The sequence below is a fragment of the Eleutherodactylus coqui genome, chromosome 1 (assembly GCF_035609145.1).
Source record: "Eleutherodactylus coqui strain aEleCoq1 chromosome 1, aEleCoq1.hap1, whole genome shotgun sequence".
NCBI classification, from domain to species: domain Eukaryota; kingdom Metazoa; phylum Chordata; class Amphibia; order Anura; family Eleutherodactylidae; genus Eleutherodactylus; species Eleutherodactylus coqui.
The window spans coordinates 467,023,397-467,043,502 of NC_089837.1; the positions used below are offsets into that span (position 1 = coordinate 467,023,397).

A 20,106-nucleotide genomic window follows, 5' to 3' on the forward strand; every position below is an offset into this window, starting at 1 on the left:
TGATAGACAAACTATTAAAGGGGTTGTCTGGCCGTGACATGTGGATCTATATACTTCTGTATGGCCATTACAAAGCACTTTGTAATATACTGGGTGCTATGTAAATGAGCCAGAAGATATATACTTACCTGAAGTGATGCCCCTCCCCCTGTGCTTACCATTCCGTCGTCCTTAGATATGACAAACCCAGCCGTCTTTCCTCTCCATTTGTTGCGCAGGCGCAGTAGCGCTTATCTGCTTGCTGGGAACGCGCGTCTTGCCCTCCGCACATGCGCAGTTCGGTCAATTCCGCTGGCAGTCCGGAGCTGAAGCCGAACAGCAGCGTCCGGGTGACTGTCCTCAACTGAAGGGTAAGTGGTGTGTAAGGGTGGCGTGGGGGAAGGGTCACTATTACTGCTGGGGCAACTACTGGTGGTCACTATTACTGCTGGGGCAACTGTGGGGACTCAGTATTACTGCTGGGGCAACTGTAGGGGGGGTCACCATTATTGCTGGGGCAACTATCATGTGTGATACTGTCTGCCGAGCTGATGTATCTAAGCCAATCCTGTGTGATACATCTGTTCAGCTGACGTACCACACAGAATACGCTTAGATACAGCAGCTCAGCAGACGTATCACCCATGATCGGCTTAGACATGTCTGCTGAGCAGACATATTCCAGATGTATCTAAGCCGATGATGTGTGATATGTCTGCAGAGCTGCTGTATCACACCTGATCTCCCGAAAAAAAATAAAAACAACACATATCCCAAAGTGGTGACATTAAAAAGTACAACTTCTGCAAAAAACAAGCCCTCTTATAGCTATAGTGATGAAAAAGTTAAAACATTAGGATTCTCTCAATACGACAACGAAAAAACAAGGAAACCAACTTGTCCATTAAGCCGCATTCACACGCACGTATTTGCATATGAAAATTTTGTGCATGCAATACGCAGAAAATAGGATCCATTAATTACAATGGTTTCGTTCACAGGCACATAATTGTCCTGCGCATTTTGGTCACGCAGAAAATTATGCATCATGCTCTATTGTCCTGCCACCGAAAAAAATACATCTGGAACTCATTACACTAAATCGCCATTCTGATGGCTGGGAGCATCGCTGCGCATATTTTGGCACTCGCAATAGTGCACACTAAAAGTACAGTAGAATCCGCAAAAACACAACATCCATTCCACTAATACGAAATGCAAATGAGAAGCTGGCCTAAAGCGCAAAATAGGTACATCGCTAAGGGGTTAAAAACAGATAAAAAGGTATGAATTGGAAACAAATTGGGTCGTTTTTCTTTTTACATAAAACAAAAAAACCTGTAAACTATGGTTTCAGTTTGGTTCCATTTTAATTCCGTTTTGCTATTTGTCTCATAAAAAAACGGAAAGTAAAGCGCTAATGTGAACGAGGCCCTACCCTGTGTTCACACCTGCATTAAGCCACTCTCTCACACACCGCTTTTTACCGCAATTAGCGCCGTGTCCTGAGCGACCTGCTAACCGCGGTACATCGCCAAACATTGATCTTAATGGAGCCTCACAACATGCGCTCGAACATGCCGTTTCTAACGCTTGGATTTTCGAGCGCTACCTTCTCTATTTTTGGGCGATTTATCGCTTTTTAACACATCTCATCACTATGATGGGGTGCCTTAAAAAGCGCTATCATACGCTGTGACGTGCGTTCAAAAGCGCAGCTCAAAATCGCGGTAAAAATCCTGCGATTTCGAACGGCGTTTTCAGAAGGCATGTGTGATGGTGGCCTGAATATTTCTGTTGTGTCATGGGAACAAATATGAAAGTATCACCGGGCGGAATTCGTCATGATGGACGTCAACAGCGCCTGATGGGACTCGGTGACAATGATGGGGGCCCAAATCTGTCCCCATATTTAATGTGCCTTCAGTTCACTGTGTGTTTATTATATACATCCCCGATTCTAGGGGCTTATATTTCCAGTGGGGGCTGACATGTAAACACTGGGTGTACAAAGCTGAGCAGCTGTTAGCTGTGATACATCTACAGGGTGGGTTGCCCATAGCAACCAATCACAGCGCAGGTTTCATTTTACCTCAGCAATGTAAGAAATGAAAGCTGCGCTGTGATTGGTTGCTATGGGCAACACACACAGACGTTTGCCGTGGCCAGCCTATATAATGGCGAAAGTAGCAAAGCTGGGAGTTCCTGTAGGTGCTGGTTACTATTCCCTCACTACCTTCTGCCTCACTTCCCAGCACTACAGCCGTCCACAGCAAAATAACAGCTCCGCTCAGGACGGCGTCCATTTTCTCTGCTATGGAGCGCAGCACGACAATCTAGTAAGCTTCCAGCAGGTGGCGCTGGAGAAAAGCTGGCCACTGCAGGTCGACCTCTTACATTCCATCCTGGTGGCATTTCCCAGAACAGTCATAGAGAGCTAGTGCTGCTCAGCGCCCCCTGCTGTTAGTCCTCCTGCTAGGAATACAAATAATACAGTACAGGGCTGCTGTTGGCCCCTGTAGGTGTGACAGGACAAACTTTTGTGAATGGTGACCCCAGTCAGCTGTGGCTGCAAGCAGATGGGCAGCGGTACTGCTGTGGCGCCATTTACCTGGGCCAATGATCATTCATACGTAACACCTCCTCAATAATTGCAACATATAAATGCGCCGAAATCCACATTCATTTAACATCCTATTTTTCGCTGTATGGATTCCGTGTCTGGAAATCCACATAGACTAGGCAGATTGACTGGAATTTAAGGGGTTTGGGCAAAAACTATTAGAGCTATCATCAGGAAAAGTCATCAATAGTTAATTACTGGGGGCTGAAGCAGGCTGTTACGCTTCTAAGGCCGCCTGCACACGAAGGGATTTGCATAGTAAAACCTAGGGTCAGCGTCCGCACGGCGGATCCGCAACAAATACAATTCATTGCATGCGACCTAAAAGCGCTTCTTCCTGCACACTTGCTCAATCAAAATGGCTATTTCCGTGAGTGGAGGAAAAATTGCAGTATGTTCTATTTTAGTGAGGATTCCGCACGGATGGCTTCCATTGAAGTCAATGAAAGCCATCTAAGCCGCGGCCCTTCCGCAATTGACATTGCAGAAAGGTTGCAGATTCCGCGTCATCGTCTTACGACGGCATAGGGTAAATAAAAGATTTGAGCTATCCAGACCATCCGCAGTACAGGGTCGGATTCCACTGCGGGTCCCCGCATGCGGAATCCGAGCCATTAGTGTGCAGGCGGCCTAAGGGCTCCTTTCTACTGGCGATAGCGTTATCTCTGCAAGAAAATTGCAATGTTAAAATCGCATCATAAAGCTGCAAATTCGCAAGCTTTTGCGTTGCGATGCGAGAATCTGCTTTGCCATTGCACTGTATGGGCAACAGAAAAATGCAAAACGCTGAAACAATCCTCCTGCTGCGATTTTTAATCCTCGCATCGCAGCTTGCCCTTAAACATCGCTAGTGGAAAGGTTGTCATAGAACAACATGTGTGGGACTTTCCTGCGAAAGCTCGCACTCTCACATCGCACTGAAAACGTGCGATTACCTCGCTAGTGGAAAGGAGCCCTAAGGGTGACTACCCACTAGCGTTTTTTCCCGCTGCGAATTTGCTGTGTTTTTTTTTTCCAATTGTCAATGGAACTTTCTAATATTAAAAACGAAAAGTTGCGTTGCGTCGCGTTTTTAACATTAGGAAGTCCCATAGGCATCTGGAAAAAAAAAACGTAGCAAATTCGCAGCGAAAAAAAACGCTAGTAGGTAGTCACCCTAATACTGGGGACAGACGTGGAAGTGTAATAAATTTGATTTAATTGAGAGTGAAGTCGGCTGTGGTCCTTCCACTCCCGTCACTTATGGCGATGTCCAGCCTTGCTACACTGACAACGACCGGGCAATCACTTGATCACCGGAGATCCCGAGCGGCAATGAGCTATTGATGACCTATGCTGAGAGTAGCTCACAGTTGTTGGCCTGAAAGCCCCCTTAATCTACATGCAGCTCCACGGCGTCATCCAGTGAAAGCCCATGTAACAGTAACTGCACGGACGTCTGATATGGATATACATTGGATATATTGTATAAACAAAACCCAAGGCTAATTTCACAGGGACAAGCGCTATATTGGCCCGATATCACGCTCGTCAACGTGCGAGATACCTGCAGATGCAAGGCGTTTTTGTATCAAAAATGCCTCCCATCACTCCTGTCCAGTTACGATCCCCAATGGGAGACCTCACATCACACCCGCGGGCACACCCTGCAATGTGTTTCTTGGCCCCCATTGAAAACAAAGGGCAAGGTGTTCCAAGGAAACTCCCAAAGACAGGACATGTGAAGGCAGCCTGGGCCACGGGTACTTTTTAAAACATCAAGGGGGATATTTACTACGACCGACATATCTAGCGCCGGTCTTAGTATATTTTCCACTGGCATACGATGCGACTAATATATGAAGATGTGCCGCCTCTTCATATATAAAGCACATCTCGACTCCTCCATGAGCCAGCACAGAATCTACGCTAACTAGGAGTTTTTGTTTACTGTTGTCTATTAGGGCTTTTTTAGACAACCGCATTTGTGCGCTTATTATATAAATAAAATGTGGACAAAAAGCAGGAGAAGTGTATTATATGTTATTTAAGTAAATTGCCAACAAATACAAAAAAAATCATCTTTATTCAAAAATACATACATTATGTATAGAGACATTTACTATTAAACTCATATATACCAAACATTAGACCTATTCTATTATTATGCTAACCATTTGAACAGTTTATTGAATAAGGCCCCCTACCCACAAGTGTGTTAGAGGCACATTTTTGCACCTATATTATGGAAGATTGTCCCGGCCTTACCGTAGGTCCACTGACGTAAACTCACAGCGATGTATGATGTTGTCAGTTTGGCTCAGTAGACCCATGATCAGAACTAGATACTTGTCCGTAATACGTAATACGGGTTCAAAAACGTGACTGTAATACCTGAAGATGGTTCACACAAACCTATTATGGGCTCATTTCTGCATTTGTAATATGGAGAAGCGTCCGACCTGACCGTGTATTTGGACCTGAACTCAGCATTATAGGAATCTATGATGTTCTGAGTTTGGGTCGGGAGACCGGCGGTCTGGCTGCGACATTTATCCATAATACGGGTGTACAAATGCTCACGTAATAGGCATGTGTGAAACTGGCCTACATGGAATAAAAAGATGACATTAAGTGGTTAATCAAGGGAATTTACCAATTTTACTGCCCCACCTTCACATGTCTTTGGGATATACACACAATTTTCTGTCGTGGTGCAGAATAAGGCAGGTTTCACATTAGCATGTGGGTGCATTTCTATATCCATATTTTGTCCGCAAATCCGTTGGCTATATTACGCTGCCATGAAATTGGAATTAATCAAATTAAATGATGTGTTAGGCTATAGTGTCACAAAGAATTGCATGCCCAGAGAAACTCATACTTTTCAGCTGCCTAATTGGTAATTTCGTAAACTCTGGTTGACTACAATGCAATAAGCAGTCGCTGCTCTGGCTTGCTGCGACTCACTAATGATTTAAGTGGTTGCAATGTCTCGTAACCAAGCTGCTGCAGCCTGTAGGCATTACAGCAGCCAAGAGACCCAGAGCTGCTGGTAGGGAAATAGAGGAAAGAAATTAGTACAAGGCTACATTCACGAGGGTGAGTGCGATATTAGGCCAAGAAACTCAGCCCGATATTGTGCTTGCCAGTGTGTGTTTTACATGAGGGTGCGAGGCGTTTTTAATTCCAAAACGCCTCACATCACTTCTGTGAAATTGCGTTCCTCAGGCACGTCTTTCAAGTACGGAAGTGGTTCCCATTAATTTCAATGGGGAACATCACATCGCACAGCATGTGAGTGCCATGCATTGTCTTTGAAGGTCACATTGAAAACAATGGGCAAGGTGTTCCACGGGAACGACAAAAGATAGGATGTGCAGCAATTCTTAACCTCACAGCACCGCTGTGAGGGAAAAGAATCACTTGTGTGAATAACTCAATTCAGAAGAATGGAGTTAAAATTAAGTTTTGTGTGTCTCACAATGCACAAACCTTGTGCAAGATTCTTGCTTGTGTGAATGTAGCCTAAGCTCTTTATTATGTTTCCCACAAGAGACCTATTTTTAGGGCTCCTACAAACTTGCGTTTTTTTTAAAGCTGCGTTAATGTTGCGTTTTTTTTAACGTGAATATCCATGGGACTTTCTAATGTTAAAAACACATCGCAAGTTTGTGCTTTGCAATTTTTGTACGATGCATTACTAACATGAAAAAGTCCCAATGACAGTCGCATTAAAAAAAACGTAGCGTTAACGCAGCTTAAAAAAAACGCAAGTGTGTGGGAGCCCTTACAGGAAACTTTTATCTCAGACAACTTTTTAACCATGAACAGTCAGTAATGAACTAGTGAGCTGCAGCTTTTGACCGCATCTCGTTTTGTGGGACTGTATCCTAAGGGCATCCTTACACACTGATGATGATACTCAATAACCACATGTAGATTGCTGGGCTATACCTGGACATGACTTACTGAGGGCTTTTGCACACTTGCGTTTTTCTTGCATGTTTTTTCCCGCGACATCGCTGTGTTTTTTTTAACGCGAATGTCAATGGGACTTTCCAATGTTAAAAGCGCATCACAAGTTTGTGCTTTGCAATTTTTGTGTGATGCGTTTTTAACATTAGAAAGTTCCATTGACATTCATGTTAAAAAAAAACGCAGCGATATCGTGTGAAAAAAACATGCAAGAAACATGCAAGTGTGCAAGAGCCCTGAAAAAGTAGCAGGTACACGTGCAGCTCGACAATTAGTGGTAATGCACAGTGTGAACGGGCACCCTAAGGTGTTGGTATGGGTTGGAAATGCAGCAGGTGTGAACATACCCTAAGGATACGAGCGTACAGGGCATAAACACTGCAGATTTTCCACAATTATAGCCTACATGTTTCAAGCTCTGGTGGAGTATATTGTAAATTGTGTGTGATTAATTTTGTAAATATTTTCACTAAAAGTTGCTACTGTTTGTGACACTCGTCTGCGTTTTGCTACGGATCGTCCGCACGGACACTGATTGCAGATTCCACATGGGCTTGGCCCGACAGAGAAATAGGCAATATTGATACATGTGGGTCTATTTGCTTCCTACTCAAACTTGCATTTTAGCATATATTAAAACTGCATAATATTTTCAAAGAATGCATTTTTTCAGTGTAATTTATCTATATTGACAACAATGAGAAAATTTGAAATTTAACATAAACAGTACAAAAAAACACCAAAATTTATCCAAAACTTGGATAGTACACAAATGCATATTTATCAATACAAATATACCATGTTACAACTACATTGAAAAAAGTCATATTCAAACAGAATAGGGGATAACTAGCTGATTGCGGGAAGTCTGACCCCCGATCATAAAACGGAAGACCAAATTTATCAAACCCTCACTACATCTCTGAACACTTTGTTGATAAGTACTCCAATATTAAAGGTTTAGACCATCAATGCAAGTTGTTCCCCTATCTACTATCTGAGCACCGATCATGTAAAAAGGGGTCCTGAATGTCCAGGAATGAACGGAGCATAGGTCATCCACGTACACCAATCAATTCATTTCATTGGAACTGCTAGAGATAGCCACATTCAAGTATCTCTTGCACTCCCATTGAAATGAATGGAGTGGTGGTGTGCATGGGTGACAATCTCTCCAATCACGCAGGGACTTTCAGGATCCCCATTCTTATAATCAATGGAGGTTCCAGAGCTAGTACCTCCACCGACAGCTATTTCCGGTGGATAGGGAACTGCTTGTTTTGGTGGGACAACCTTTCTAATAATAATACTCCATTGTGTGAGTGGAAATAGATATCATTTTTATCATCTTGCATGTAAAATCAGAATGCCATGTATTCAGTAAAAAAAAAAAACACACTGAAGTGATGCACTTTCTACAGTTTTTACCTACAAGAAACCGTTTGGTTTACGTGCAGCTTTCCTGTGCTGTTTTTTCCCCTTTTGCAATCAATGGGCAAAAGCACCACACAAATGCCAAGGCTAGGACATGCTCTGGTTGGGAAAAGAAAGTGCAGCTCCAGTTTGCAGTGTGTGAATAGTATTTTTAAAAATCCCATCATCTAAGACCCAGCTACAAGTTGGAATATGAAAGTGATTAAAATGTATAAAAAACTGAATCATTTTACAGTACAGATTTCCCTCTTTAAAAAAAAATAAATAGTATCAGGTCACTTTCGGACACGTGTGTTGCCGGCATCATTTGTGCATCCGTAATATGAACCCTTTCCAATCCAATTTGTATCCTGGTTTCCTAGGGGGCTTACTTTTTTTCTGCCATTATACAACGGCGCTATCTGCTGGCTAAAGCAAGTACTGCATGAGGTGACACGTTGGATAGGTTCCGACAGCAGAGAGGCTGGCAATATACAGTAAGAGAACCCTGACAGATGTCCTCCAACATCGGAGCAGTACAGCCTTAAATCATAATGTCTTAACACGTCAGACAGTGGATTGCAAAGGGTTAACAAGTGACCCAACCCAAATGTGCGACTACTAACCTGAACTCACTGCATCATAGATTTCTATAATGCTGTGAGCATGGCTCTGTAGATCCGTGTTTGGGACACTCATCCGTATTATGCCTGAATACACAGATTTGAAAGTGGGCTAAGATAGAGTGCGGAAAAATAAAGCTTTCACATTAAATTTATGCCTAAAAAAATATATTTAAAAAACACTAACAAATATAAGCACTTCAGCATATCTATTTTCTTAAAGTGGTTATTCAGTATTTAAAAAGTGATGGCCTATCCTCAGGAAAGGTCATCAATATCTGATTGGTTAGAATCCTCTTCTCAGGATCTCCACAGGCCGTTCAATGCTTACATCTGAGCATGATCGTGCCTGTACTCAGAAGGCTATATTATTTATATTAGCCATTCTGAGTACTACAGACTTGTCCCATGAAAGTGAATAAGACTCTGAATGGACACTATATATATAGTATGGTGCTCAGATGTAAATATCGAAGAGGCTGGGGCGCTTGCAGGAGTGCTGCAGCACCTTCAATCAACTGATCGACAGGGATCCTAAACAGTGCACACCTGCTGATCAGATATCCTGAGGATAGGCTATCAATTTTTAAAGGTTGGATAGCCCCCTTTTAGGTTTTTTTAATTAGATTTCTTTAATTTTATTTTCAACTATAACCTATTTCTTCCTTCTGATCTTTCCCATAACGAAGTATTTGAATGGTTAAGGCTAGGTTCCAACGTTGTTTGGCCATTACTTTCCAGCAGGTGGGACTGTTGGAAACATGTGGCAGTATGTATGCTTGCATATGGTTTCCACTGATTCCACTGAAGAATTATGTACACTGGGGAGCAGGAGAGGGGAATCCTCTGGCTGAACGGTCCCGTCATAAGAGGGAACCGAACAGTGCTGAACGCACTAATAGGGAACCGAACAGCGTTGAACGCACCAAGAGGGAACTGAACAGCCCTGAACGCACCCCATTGACTTTAATGGAGTCCGTTCGCTTTCTGCTCAGATGCACGGAAGAAAAAGCATTGCATGCAGTACTTTTTCTTCTGGTACATTGTGTCAGATCTGTGACGGAACCTCTGACCGGAGGTTCCAGCGCAGATGTGAAACCGGCCTTACCTAATCGACCAGTGTAATAAATAAATGTATCAAAGTATCAGTGCATAACCAGGCAGATATCCATGCAGGAATCTGGGGGGAAAAAACTGTGAAATTTAGAACAACTCAAGAACTTATACTTGTGATTTTTTGATGCTAGACAGAAATGCTTTTTAATTATAGTTATTTCAATGCATGACCAAAAATATGGGGCCGAACTGGGCTCCACTTAAATGGTGCTAAGACGTGTTTGTATTTAACTTCAGAAAATTTGGATCTTTCCAAGTATTTCCATGTTTCCTTCGTAAGTCTACATCCATCTCCTATATGTATCCAAGTTGGTTCCAAAATTTTCTGGAAAAAATAATTCCAGGAGGAAGGATCCGCAGTTACGTGCTCCAAGAAATAATACGCTCCACCCTGTCAGAAAAACAGAAGCAATATTAAAACACATTTTCCAAAAGGGAAAGTGTTGTACAGTCAGGATTTTTCTGGCTTAATGAGTAATGAAATAAAAGGACCTTACTGACGACATGCAGGAAAACATTTTCTGTCTTTGTAGTATATGTACTGGCTGGAGTTGCAGGGTTTAACCCTTTCCAATCCAATTTGCATCCTGATTTTCCTAGGAGGCTTACTCTTTTTCTGCTGTTGTACAATGGCGCTATATGCTGGCTAAAGCCAGTACTGCATGAGGTGACACGTTGGATAGGCTCCAACAGCAGAGAGGCTGGCAATATACAGTAAGAGAACCCCGACGGACGTCTTCCAACATCGGAGCTGTACAGCCTTAAATCATAATGTCTTTAGACGTCAGACAGTGGATTAGAAAGGGTTAAGATGGAAAACAGTAAATATATGGTGATAAGAGTTGCATAGCTATCATACAGCCACAATTCCTAATGGTCTCACCTGTACTCATTCATAGCAGCCTGTGGTTACAGTAAGGCCCAATGCACATGGGCGTATTTGCATTGCAGAATCCAGAGCAGGCGTCCGCCTCCGGATTCCGCAGCAAATACCACCCATAACATGCTGGTGAAAATCACTTTTCCATGTCCACGAGCTGAAATCAATTGCGATTTTCCGCTCGCTGTCCCATCTGCAGCTCATCCACGGACGAGCCACAAAATCTGTGTCATCGGCTAGCAACGACGCACCATAATCTGTACTGCGCATGTGTGCCAGCATGCCAGCCACCAGATCCGCAGCACAGATATGAAGACAGTTGACAGGTACGCAGGGGTCACCGGCCGGACACAGAGTTGCTTACCGCATGCGGAATCTGACCCATCCCTGTGCATTCGGCCTAATGTATATTGTTGTTTATTTTTTACTGTATTGAAAAACATAGTCAACTACATAACTCAATATAAAAGCTTCGCCCTAAAAGGTAATTTTTCTACATTAGAAGATTTATGACATTATGTGGCATACAGTTGCACACACCGGGGGCCTCTACAATGGCCTGCTGCCAATGTAGGCCATGCAATTGCTATGGGGCCCGTTGGACAGAGGGATCGTGGGCTGACTGGCCCCATCTTCTGTTCCACAGTTGACTCGCCTTACCATGAATGTCCGGTCAGCAGCACAAGTTTCACTTACATTCACACATTCTCTTGGCAGTAATACAGTGAGAGCAAGAAGGAGGGGAATGAACAGCCTGCACTGATTGAGAGATAGGGGAACAATATCCAGCGAAGCTAGAATGTCAGTGAAACTTGTGCTGTTGGCCAGACAATCAAGCACTTGCGTACCGGCTGGGGTTGCAATGGCGACCATGCCTCTGTGCTGATGGGGCCCAGAAGCTGCCCTCCACCATATACAAATGAACATACAGTGTATAATCAGCTGGTCGCACTGCCGGCCGTGTGATTGCTGCCGTGTGGCCGACAGTGTGAGATGGATAGGAAGCCGAAGCACAGGAGGAGGGAGGCAGAAAGGCAGGCAGACATACGGTACGGAGCAGAGCAAGATGATGATGTCATCATTCTGCCACTCCTGCTGACACAGTGTACAGCGTCTGTCTGTCATTATCTATCTATCTTATATGTATCTATCTATCTCATATCTACCTATGTCTATCTCATATATATCAATATCATATCTATTTATCTATCTATCTATCTGATATCTATCTATCTGATATCTATTTACCGTATCTATTTCATATCTATCATCTATCTATCTATCTATCTATCTGTCTGTCTTTCTCCTATCAATCTATCTATCTGTCTTTTTCCTATCAATCTATCTATCTATCTACCTATCTATCTCATATCTATCTGTCTTTCTCCTATCAATCTATCTATCTATCATATCTATCTATGTCTCTATCTATCTATCTGATCTCTATCTATCTCTCTATTTCATATCTATCTGTCTATCTATCTCATGTCTATCAATGTACGGCTGGTATAAGTTATAAGTTATTATATCCAGTTATACAGCTATACTGTATATAATTGCACACTTTACACACAATTAAAAAAATGCATCAAAAACACATGCAGTTTTTATTAGTGTATGCAATTTCTTAAAAATGTACGTTTGAATACTGCATGCAGTTTTTTAATGTGTTTTTCTTAACTGTGGTTCAAAAGTACAACAAAAAACATGAACACACCCTAAGGTCACTCTTACACATGCATTAAGAAAACGCAGCTCCAAATCATGGCATTTTTACCTCAATTTTGAGCGGCGTTTTTGAACACATGGTACAGCATTTGACAGCGCTCTTCATCCCAGTGCACCCCATCATTGTGATGGGTGAGGAAGTGTATTTAAGAAAAGCGAAACCGCAAAATAGAACAAACAGCTCTTGAAAATCATGGCGTTAGAAACACTGCAAATGGGCACAGGTCTGAGTAACCCCATTAAAATCAATGCGAGAGTTGTATCGCTGTTAGCACGATGCTCGGGGTACAAATACCTGGATCCACCATTCAAAATAGGTGATCAGCTGTGACTATCTTCTCCCCCTCCCTGTAAAATGACCTCTGCACAGATCACAGAACATGACTAGAACAGTCTCCATACACGTCGATGGATACCCTCATGACCATTGTGCGAATGGCTCATGAAGCTGTGGTAAAGCACATCTCTAAATGCTGTTAAATGCAGCTAAGGAAAGATGGCTGCCCCCATAGTCATGTACAGAATTAAAAAAATTACACGAGAAGTAAAAAAAACAATTAGAAAAATGTATTATGTTTTTCTATCTGTTTTCAATTAACAAAAACATGTTGGTGATATAGTCCCTTACAGTTTTTTTAAGTCTTAATTAGCAAGGCAACCCCTTTAAGAATGTCCCTAAAACGCCCCAAAAAAGGTGATAAGAAATAAAATGCATCCGTAAGCCCAGCATTATACTAATTGTACATTAATGAATTTTGATTTGAGAACAGTATAAAGGGTATGGTGACACTTTATGGGTAGAGGGACATATAGTTCCCTAGGTCATTGACCCTATGACTACCCATGGTGTTAGCTTTTATGTAGCTTCTCACATTTGTCACAGATCAAGGAAAATGTAAAATGACATGTTGTTCTGGTAAATCTCGGTTAAAAGGCACTGAGCAGATTTACAGGCTGAGGAGCGGCCAATCTTGGAACTATGAAAAGACTTGTGTAAAGTTGGCCAAAGACAGGAAGAATCTTCCAAGATATGTCCAATATGCTGATAGTAAATAATATTGATAGAAATAATTGTGTATTGCCACACCATTGTAAGTGTACGGCACGAATATAAAGCTGGTACTCCTGCAATCTAATTGGGCAGGTCGGGTGCCAGGCTGTTAGAGACAGCTGAGGACCCCAAAGAGAAGACAGAAGCCGCTTACACTTCTGACTTCTATTTTGCAGCCTACATAGCGCTCAATGGGGCAGATTTATAAAGCTGTCTAAAAGAAAAACTGTCTTTGTTGCCCATAGCAACCAATCACAGCATAACTTTCATTTTTCAAGATCAGAATATGAGATGAAAGCTGCACTGTCATTGGTTACTATAAGAAAAAAGTCTTTTTTTGTTTTAGACAATTTCATAAATGTCCCTCAATGAGTGCTATGTAGTGAATAGAGGATGCAGCAGTGCCATCCCCTCTGTTGGACTTGGCGATCAAGTGATCGTTGGCGCTGGGTTTAGCAGACCCAGTTCAGCTCTAGAATTGACTAATGTCACAATAAAGCAATGTTTTTCCCTGTAGCTCCTTAAAAAAAATACTGCCACACCAACCCAAAACCATCACCATAACCGCCCTGTAATCTCAGACTATGCAAGTTATATATCAAAATGACCAAAACAATAGGGAAACTTTCCTATATTTTATTTGAGGACTCATTCACACAACCATGATTTCGGCACATACTTTGCGCGTGATGCACGGCCCCGTGACACGTGGTGAATGGAGTTAATGAAAGTACATGGATTTTCATTGATCCATTCACATGAGCGTGTAAACACTGTAAATAGATACGCGAGCAAAATAGATTGCAGCATGCTCTATTTCACCGCGTACCACGCAGCGTAAATCCTATTCTTTTCTATGCGTGTGGGTGAAGGTACATATGCAACCCCACTATGAAACAAAGCAGGGAATTAAAAAAAAATAAAGTCAGTTACATTGCGCATGACTGCGTGCGTTAGATACGCGGTCATGCACAGTGCACTCGCTGCCATGCATGATCTCTGCTGGCTCACACAGACTAGTAAAACACTGCATAACCCACACAGTGTTTCACGCACACAGTCGTGTTAATAAGTGTAAATTTACTAGATTTAAAAATAAAGTACTATTTTTTTCAACTTTTTGTACACATAACTCCTAAGGCCTCCTGCACAGGGATGGGTCAAACCCTGCATGCGGGATTCCCGCAGCGGAGTTCCCGCAGCGGAGTTCATACCAGTGCCCAGCCATCAACCCCAGCTTACCTGTCTGGCGGCTTCTTTCTGCGCTGCGGATGTGCCAGCCGGCACTCCACCACGCATGCGCAGTACCCGCGGGCGCTAGCCAATGATGCGGATCAGCGATACTTCTGCAGTGCTAACTGCGAAAGTGCCGCTAGATGGATGGCTTCCATTGACTTCAATGGAAGCCGTCTGTGCATAGCCTGCACAGAATCGCAGCATGTTGTGATTTCTTCTCCGCGGGTAGAAAATCGCAATTGATTTCCGCTCGTGGAGATGAAATTGCGTTTTCCATTGCATGCCATGGGGCAGTATTTGCTGTCTGTCCGGAGACAGACGCCCGTCGCGGACTCCACAATGCAAATCTGCCCGTGTGCATGAGGCCCAACTCTGTGAAAAAGGTATTAAAAAGCAACCCTATATGCCATGAAAAAAATGCAAAAAAAATTATTTTGGTAGGCCAAGAAAAAAAATAGAGCCATTGAAACTACCATGTGCGTAATATCACTAAAATATATCTAGTAATATAGGACCAAAACAGTCTTGTCATTAAGGGGTTAAAAAAAACACCCATGTAAACAAAACAGTGTTTTAAGTGGCCACACAAATTAGATAAATATTGATGAAAACTGACAACTTTGGTAGGAATGGTCCACCATCTAATGTGTATGAGGCTGTCCTGACTCTCCCTCAATCGCAGATTTCTGGAGAAAGAAGGATGGGGCCTATTGGATTTCAACATGCCTGATCTTTGTTCTCAATTAAATAAGACACATACGAGGTATCTAACGTGCCTTATTCCCCTTTCGTTATTGAGAACAGATGCACACCTGCCCGATGACCATCTTAACTGTATGGCAAGCTTTACTTAAAGGACGTTTCATTTAGGCCTTGTTCTCTACCCTTTGGGCTTCCATCAAGTTTTCCAGTAGTTTTGATGGCAAGAATAGCAGTCTGAAGAGCATTTCTAGCCACGATATATATCTGAAGGCCAACAGATCCCATCAAGGTCAATGGAATCCATTAGTGTCTATTTGGGACCATTGGAAGATGAATCCATAACTGCGGTCAAGGCTCTGTTATAAGCAGAAGACATGATACTAGTGTGCACAGAACTTTACTCTTTTTGCATCATTTTTAAATCAAGGAAAGCATTGCATGATATCTCAAACTAGAGAACAGTCCAGGAAATCGTGAACCAAATATTTTACACTTCATTAGGGGGGTCTCAAGCACACATTTTCACATGTTTTGCCTGAGAAAACGCTGCAGCAGGTCCCTATTGACCTGTCGACCAATAGGAATTAGGAAAAACACTACAAATGGTGCGTTTTTCGGGGTGTTTTTTTCTTTTCCAAACTTGTCTTGTGTTTTATAGGTTAGTGGCATACTTTTTGCAATCCCAGCAGGCTGTAGGTTTGGTGTGGTTTTTATGCGATTTTATTGCATTGGTTTTTCTATAGGCCATGAAAAACGCAAGAAAAACCAAATGTTAAAAATGTGTGAATTAAAAAAAAAATCACCTAAAAAAAGATTATAAAAAAATATATATGCCATTTAATAGCTGACTCTTTTACATGTATTTTCTTGGATTAAAAAGCCCAAAAAGTGTTTGAAGGAAAGCTTAGTCATAATAAAGCTGTTTTTTTAGTTTCTATGTGGGTTTGAAGAATTCATCTGGAATTAAAATTACTTTCTATTTAAACTATAACAATGGCCTTAATATAAGGGTCTGTTCAGATGTATTAGGCCGGGCTCACACAACCAGGTTGGATTCCTCATGCGGTAGGCTCGCAGCAGATTCCAGGTATAAGCCCGGCCGGTGACCCTGCGTATGGCACTTACCTGTATAGTGGATGACTGCAGAGGCTCCCAGGTGGTCACATGCAGTACAGGGTTTTTTTTTTGTATTTCCTGTGTGGTCGCTTAGCGATGATGCAGGCACCCACAGCCTATAGACTATTGTAATTGCACATGGGCTCCATATAGGACACCTCTATTGATATCAATGGAGGCCATCCGTCGGAATCCTCTGAACTTTTTCTTCTGCTCGCATAATAAGCAATTCCTATTCACGAGTATGAAGGAAAAATTGAACGCACATGCCTTTCAATGCCTGCATTTTACCACGGAAAGTCCGCGCAGATGCCGATCACGGAATCCACAATTCAAATCCAGTCGTGTGAGACCGGACTTCGTTTTTTGGGGTTTTTTTTTAAGTGTGGCAGAATGTTGTAGGATGCTGCACTATTCTATGCAATAAAACGGACAGTAGTTCAATAATCAGGTCAATAGGTAAAAAAACCTGATTCTAATAGTCATAAATCCTGTAAAGGTTTGTTAACATTGGCAGAAAATCCTCAAAATTCGCACAGCAGCAAGATCGACTCTAAATGGAGCGCCATTAGCCGTAGATTTTGTTGAGGGTTTGCAGCAGATTTTACTCCATTTGCAGCACAGGTCAGTTTTCGCTGCAGATCTTTTTTTTCGTTGTAGCGTATGGATCTTACCCACATTGCTTGTACCGTAAAATGCTGTGAATGTTACGCCACCAATATCCTTAAATATGTGTCCTTAAAGGGCTATTCTGGGCTTTTACAATATCTTCAGGATTAGTTATCAATAGTTGATCGACTGTTCGGGATCGCTGACTATCAGCTGATCCTTGGCAGTGCATCGGGGCTGGACATTGTCATCGGTGGTCAGGGCTGGAAGTGTATTAGATTACTTCACTCACATTGAAATCAATGGGAGCGATGCCTCCTGTTACACATCCAGTCCGACCGAAATGAGAAGCTGTGTAATTCGAGGCAGCACTCCCATTAACTTCAATGGGAGTGAAGCCGGTTATTACACTTCCAGCCGTGAACACCGATGACAATGCCTGGCCCCAATGTACTGCCAGCAAGTCAAAGGATCAGCAGATCGGAAGATGCAACTTGGCTTACACCCACCGATCAACTATTGGTGACTTTTCCTGAGGAAAAGTCATCAATAGTAAAAGCCCAGAATAGCTCTTTAAGGCCTCACTCACACGAGCGTGTGTGTGTATTATGCATGTTGTTTTCGCGCGGGAGTACACAGCAAGTATGCATGTGTGAGAATAATATCGTGAGAATCCGCGTCATAGCCCAGCGTCATAGCCCAGCGCCAGCACGTCATGCGCAGCACTGCGCATGCGCACCTGCTCACAGGCCAAGACAGTCGTGTGCGGAATCTGGACAGGTGAGTATGGGTCTCTGGGGGGCACCAGGTCTGATTCCACTGCGAGATTTCACAGTCGGAATTCAACCTGGCCATGGGCATGAGGCCTAAATGTTAAAAATCTGGTGTTACTACTACAGCATGTGTCCACATGTGTCTGTGGTAAAATGAGAGATCAGCTGTTACTTATCAAAACTGTCCTTGTTGCCCCTAGCAACGGAACCGTTCAAGTAACCAATCGCAGCACAGTTTTTATTATTGAAGTTCCTGTGGTAAAATGAGAGCTCAGCTACGATTGGTTACTAGGGGCAACAAAGACTGTTTTCCGATCAGTTTGAATGTAGCATCTGGTACTACGATAATTTCAGAGCAGTGGAAAGCTTATAGGAACATATCCATGTGGCCTGGGTTTTAATTACACTCAGCAAAGGGTGAATCATTCTGAAAATTTTGTCGACCCGTTGACAGGTTCCCACACCCAGCGTATCGAATCCCATTAGGGCCACGTAAAAAACGAAATACTCAGAAAAATGCCAGTTACCTGGCCACTTGTGTGAATACTGCTGGAAGAAAACACACGCTGATTCTCCATTCTACCATATTTTGAATGAAATAGCAAGGCGATTTCCATTGTCTTAAAAAATGCCAATGCTTCTTTTTGTTTTTTTCATGTTTGACATTGTTTCTTAACCGCTCCTTTACTAAAAACTTGATGTGGACACATGCTAAATGGCAATGCTTTATATATCTAGGAAAGTGTCGCTATTTATTGACCTACGGCCAGTTTCACATCTGCGTTGGAATATCTGTTACAGATCTGGTACAAAATAATGGAAAAATGTGGCCAGCTGACCGGAAAGTGAATTGACTCCATTATAGTCAATGACGTCCTTTTGGCGCTGTTCTGTTCCGTCCTAAGACAAACCCACTCACCAAGGGGATTCCCCAAACGGAGCAGGAACCCGGCACCCTCTACGCAGGTGTCAAACCACCCTAACCCTCTCAGGGGGTTGTCACCCAGCTTTCCCAGACCCCAAAATGGCAAATATGTTTAGTTATATAGTTGTATACCGCCTATTTCCACATATGCCAGTCACAAGAGCTGGGTGCAACTACTGATAGTATACTGCTGCCATATTACTTGTTACCTGATTTTCTTGATGCATAAAGCTACGAAATGTAAATATTGTTCGTTATACAGTTATAATAGGCCCCACGCCGATGTGCGATGTGTAGTCACCCTACTACCTGTGTACCATCAAACATCATATACTCGGTGGTAATGCAAAGTATAAACTCACAGGCCTCAGCACCCTGTGTATTTCTGCCATGATGCCATCGATATTCTCCACAGAGCAAAGTACCAATGTACAGACCACCACATCCATGGAACCGCTGGCAACCTGTGGCATATTCTCGCCCGGGGCGATGAGGAAACTCTGGAAATTGACATGATCGTTCTCAGCCAGGCTCTTCCTTAAATACGTCTTGAAGTTAGGGTTAGGGTCCACACATGTCACTTTGCATCCTGAAGGATAGAACTGGAAGTTCGCCCCTGTACCACAGCCAAGCTCGAGCACCTTGAGCTCTCCAGAGGGACCTTTAAAGTCACTCATGTTGCCGAATAGTTCCTTCTTGTGCTCTCTCATGTATTTGTTGAACTTCTTGGTGATTTTATCCAGAAGGTAAGGCAGTGCCTTCTTAGCTATAGGATCCCATAGACCCACCACTGCAAGAATGTGTATTGGAAGTGCAATAATCCCAACACATATCTGGAAGAATAGTATGTGCAGAGCCATGTTTAGTCACTGTGGCAAGTAATGCAAGCAGCTTCCCCTGCTTGTATGTGACGTGCGCCGAGGGTGTGACTGGTGAAGGAGCTGCCTGCCTCCTCCTCCTCCTCCTGCTGCTACAGCTACTAGGCCAAGGAGCAAGAACCTGCCCTACAGTCATCAGTATTGTGTCACTGAGAAGAACTTTCCAGGAAATAGTTTAGCAGCTAATTGATGATGCAAAGGTTCAAAGAGTAAAAGTGCTGATATGCAAGCAGATGACTTGTCTATAATGAGCATTGGTTAACAATATAGTTATGCTACAATAGTCACATGTATTTTCCATGCCAGTGATCACTTGTCTTCCTTTCTTTCATGCTGCTTTATTGCAAACGACCGACAGATGCCTCTTTACAAGATGGAATGTGCTGCTGACAAATGATCATTTTTGTCAGGATAAGGCCAAGCACACACGAGTGTATTTTCATTGCGTATTACACGCACAATGTATGCGCATGTAATACACGGTAATCGGTGGCCTT

General features: G+C 42.8%; 2 protein-coding genes across 2 annotated transcripts in view; both read right to left on the bottom strand.

The window, feature by feature from the left end:
• The window catches only part of TMPRSS12 (transmembrane serine protease 12), a 27,478-nt gene extending 22,564 nt beyond the window's left edge, over window positions 1-4,914 (bottom strand). The window contains exon 1 of the mRNA XM_066588999.1: window positions 4,875-4,914. Coding sequence (XP_066445096.1) covers window positions 4,875-4,914 — 40 coding nt within the window. The remainder of the gene's footprint in view (window positions 1-4,874) is intronic.
• On the bottom strand, window positions 4,649-19,640 carry LOC136584872 (thiol S-methyltransferase TMT1A-like). Its single transcript, XM_066584346.1, has 2 exons — window positions 19,094-19,640; window positions 4,649-10,102 (listed from the first exon to the last, which is right to left on the bottom strand). The coding sequence occupies exons 1-2, from the start codon at window positions 19,589-19,591 to the stop codon at window positions 9,866-9,868; spliced, it is 735 nt and encodes a 244-aa protein (XP_066440443.1). The 5' UTR covers window positions 19,592-19,640; the 3' UTR covers window positions 4,649-9,865.
• Window positions 19,641-20,106: the final 466 nt, after the last annotated feature.

Excerpts from the sequence above, each read along its gene's own strand:
- LOC136584872 (XM_066584346.1), bottom strand. The coding sequence starts at position 19,591 with ATGGCTCTGCACATACTATTCTTCCAGATATGTGTTGGGATTATTGCA. Across the intron at positions 10,103-19,093 it reads TACACAGGGTGCTGAGGCCT|GGTGGAGCGTATTATTTCTT; the intron begins GTGAGTTTATAC and ends TTTTTCTGACAG.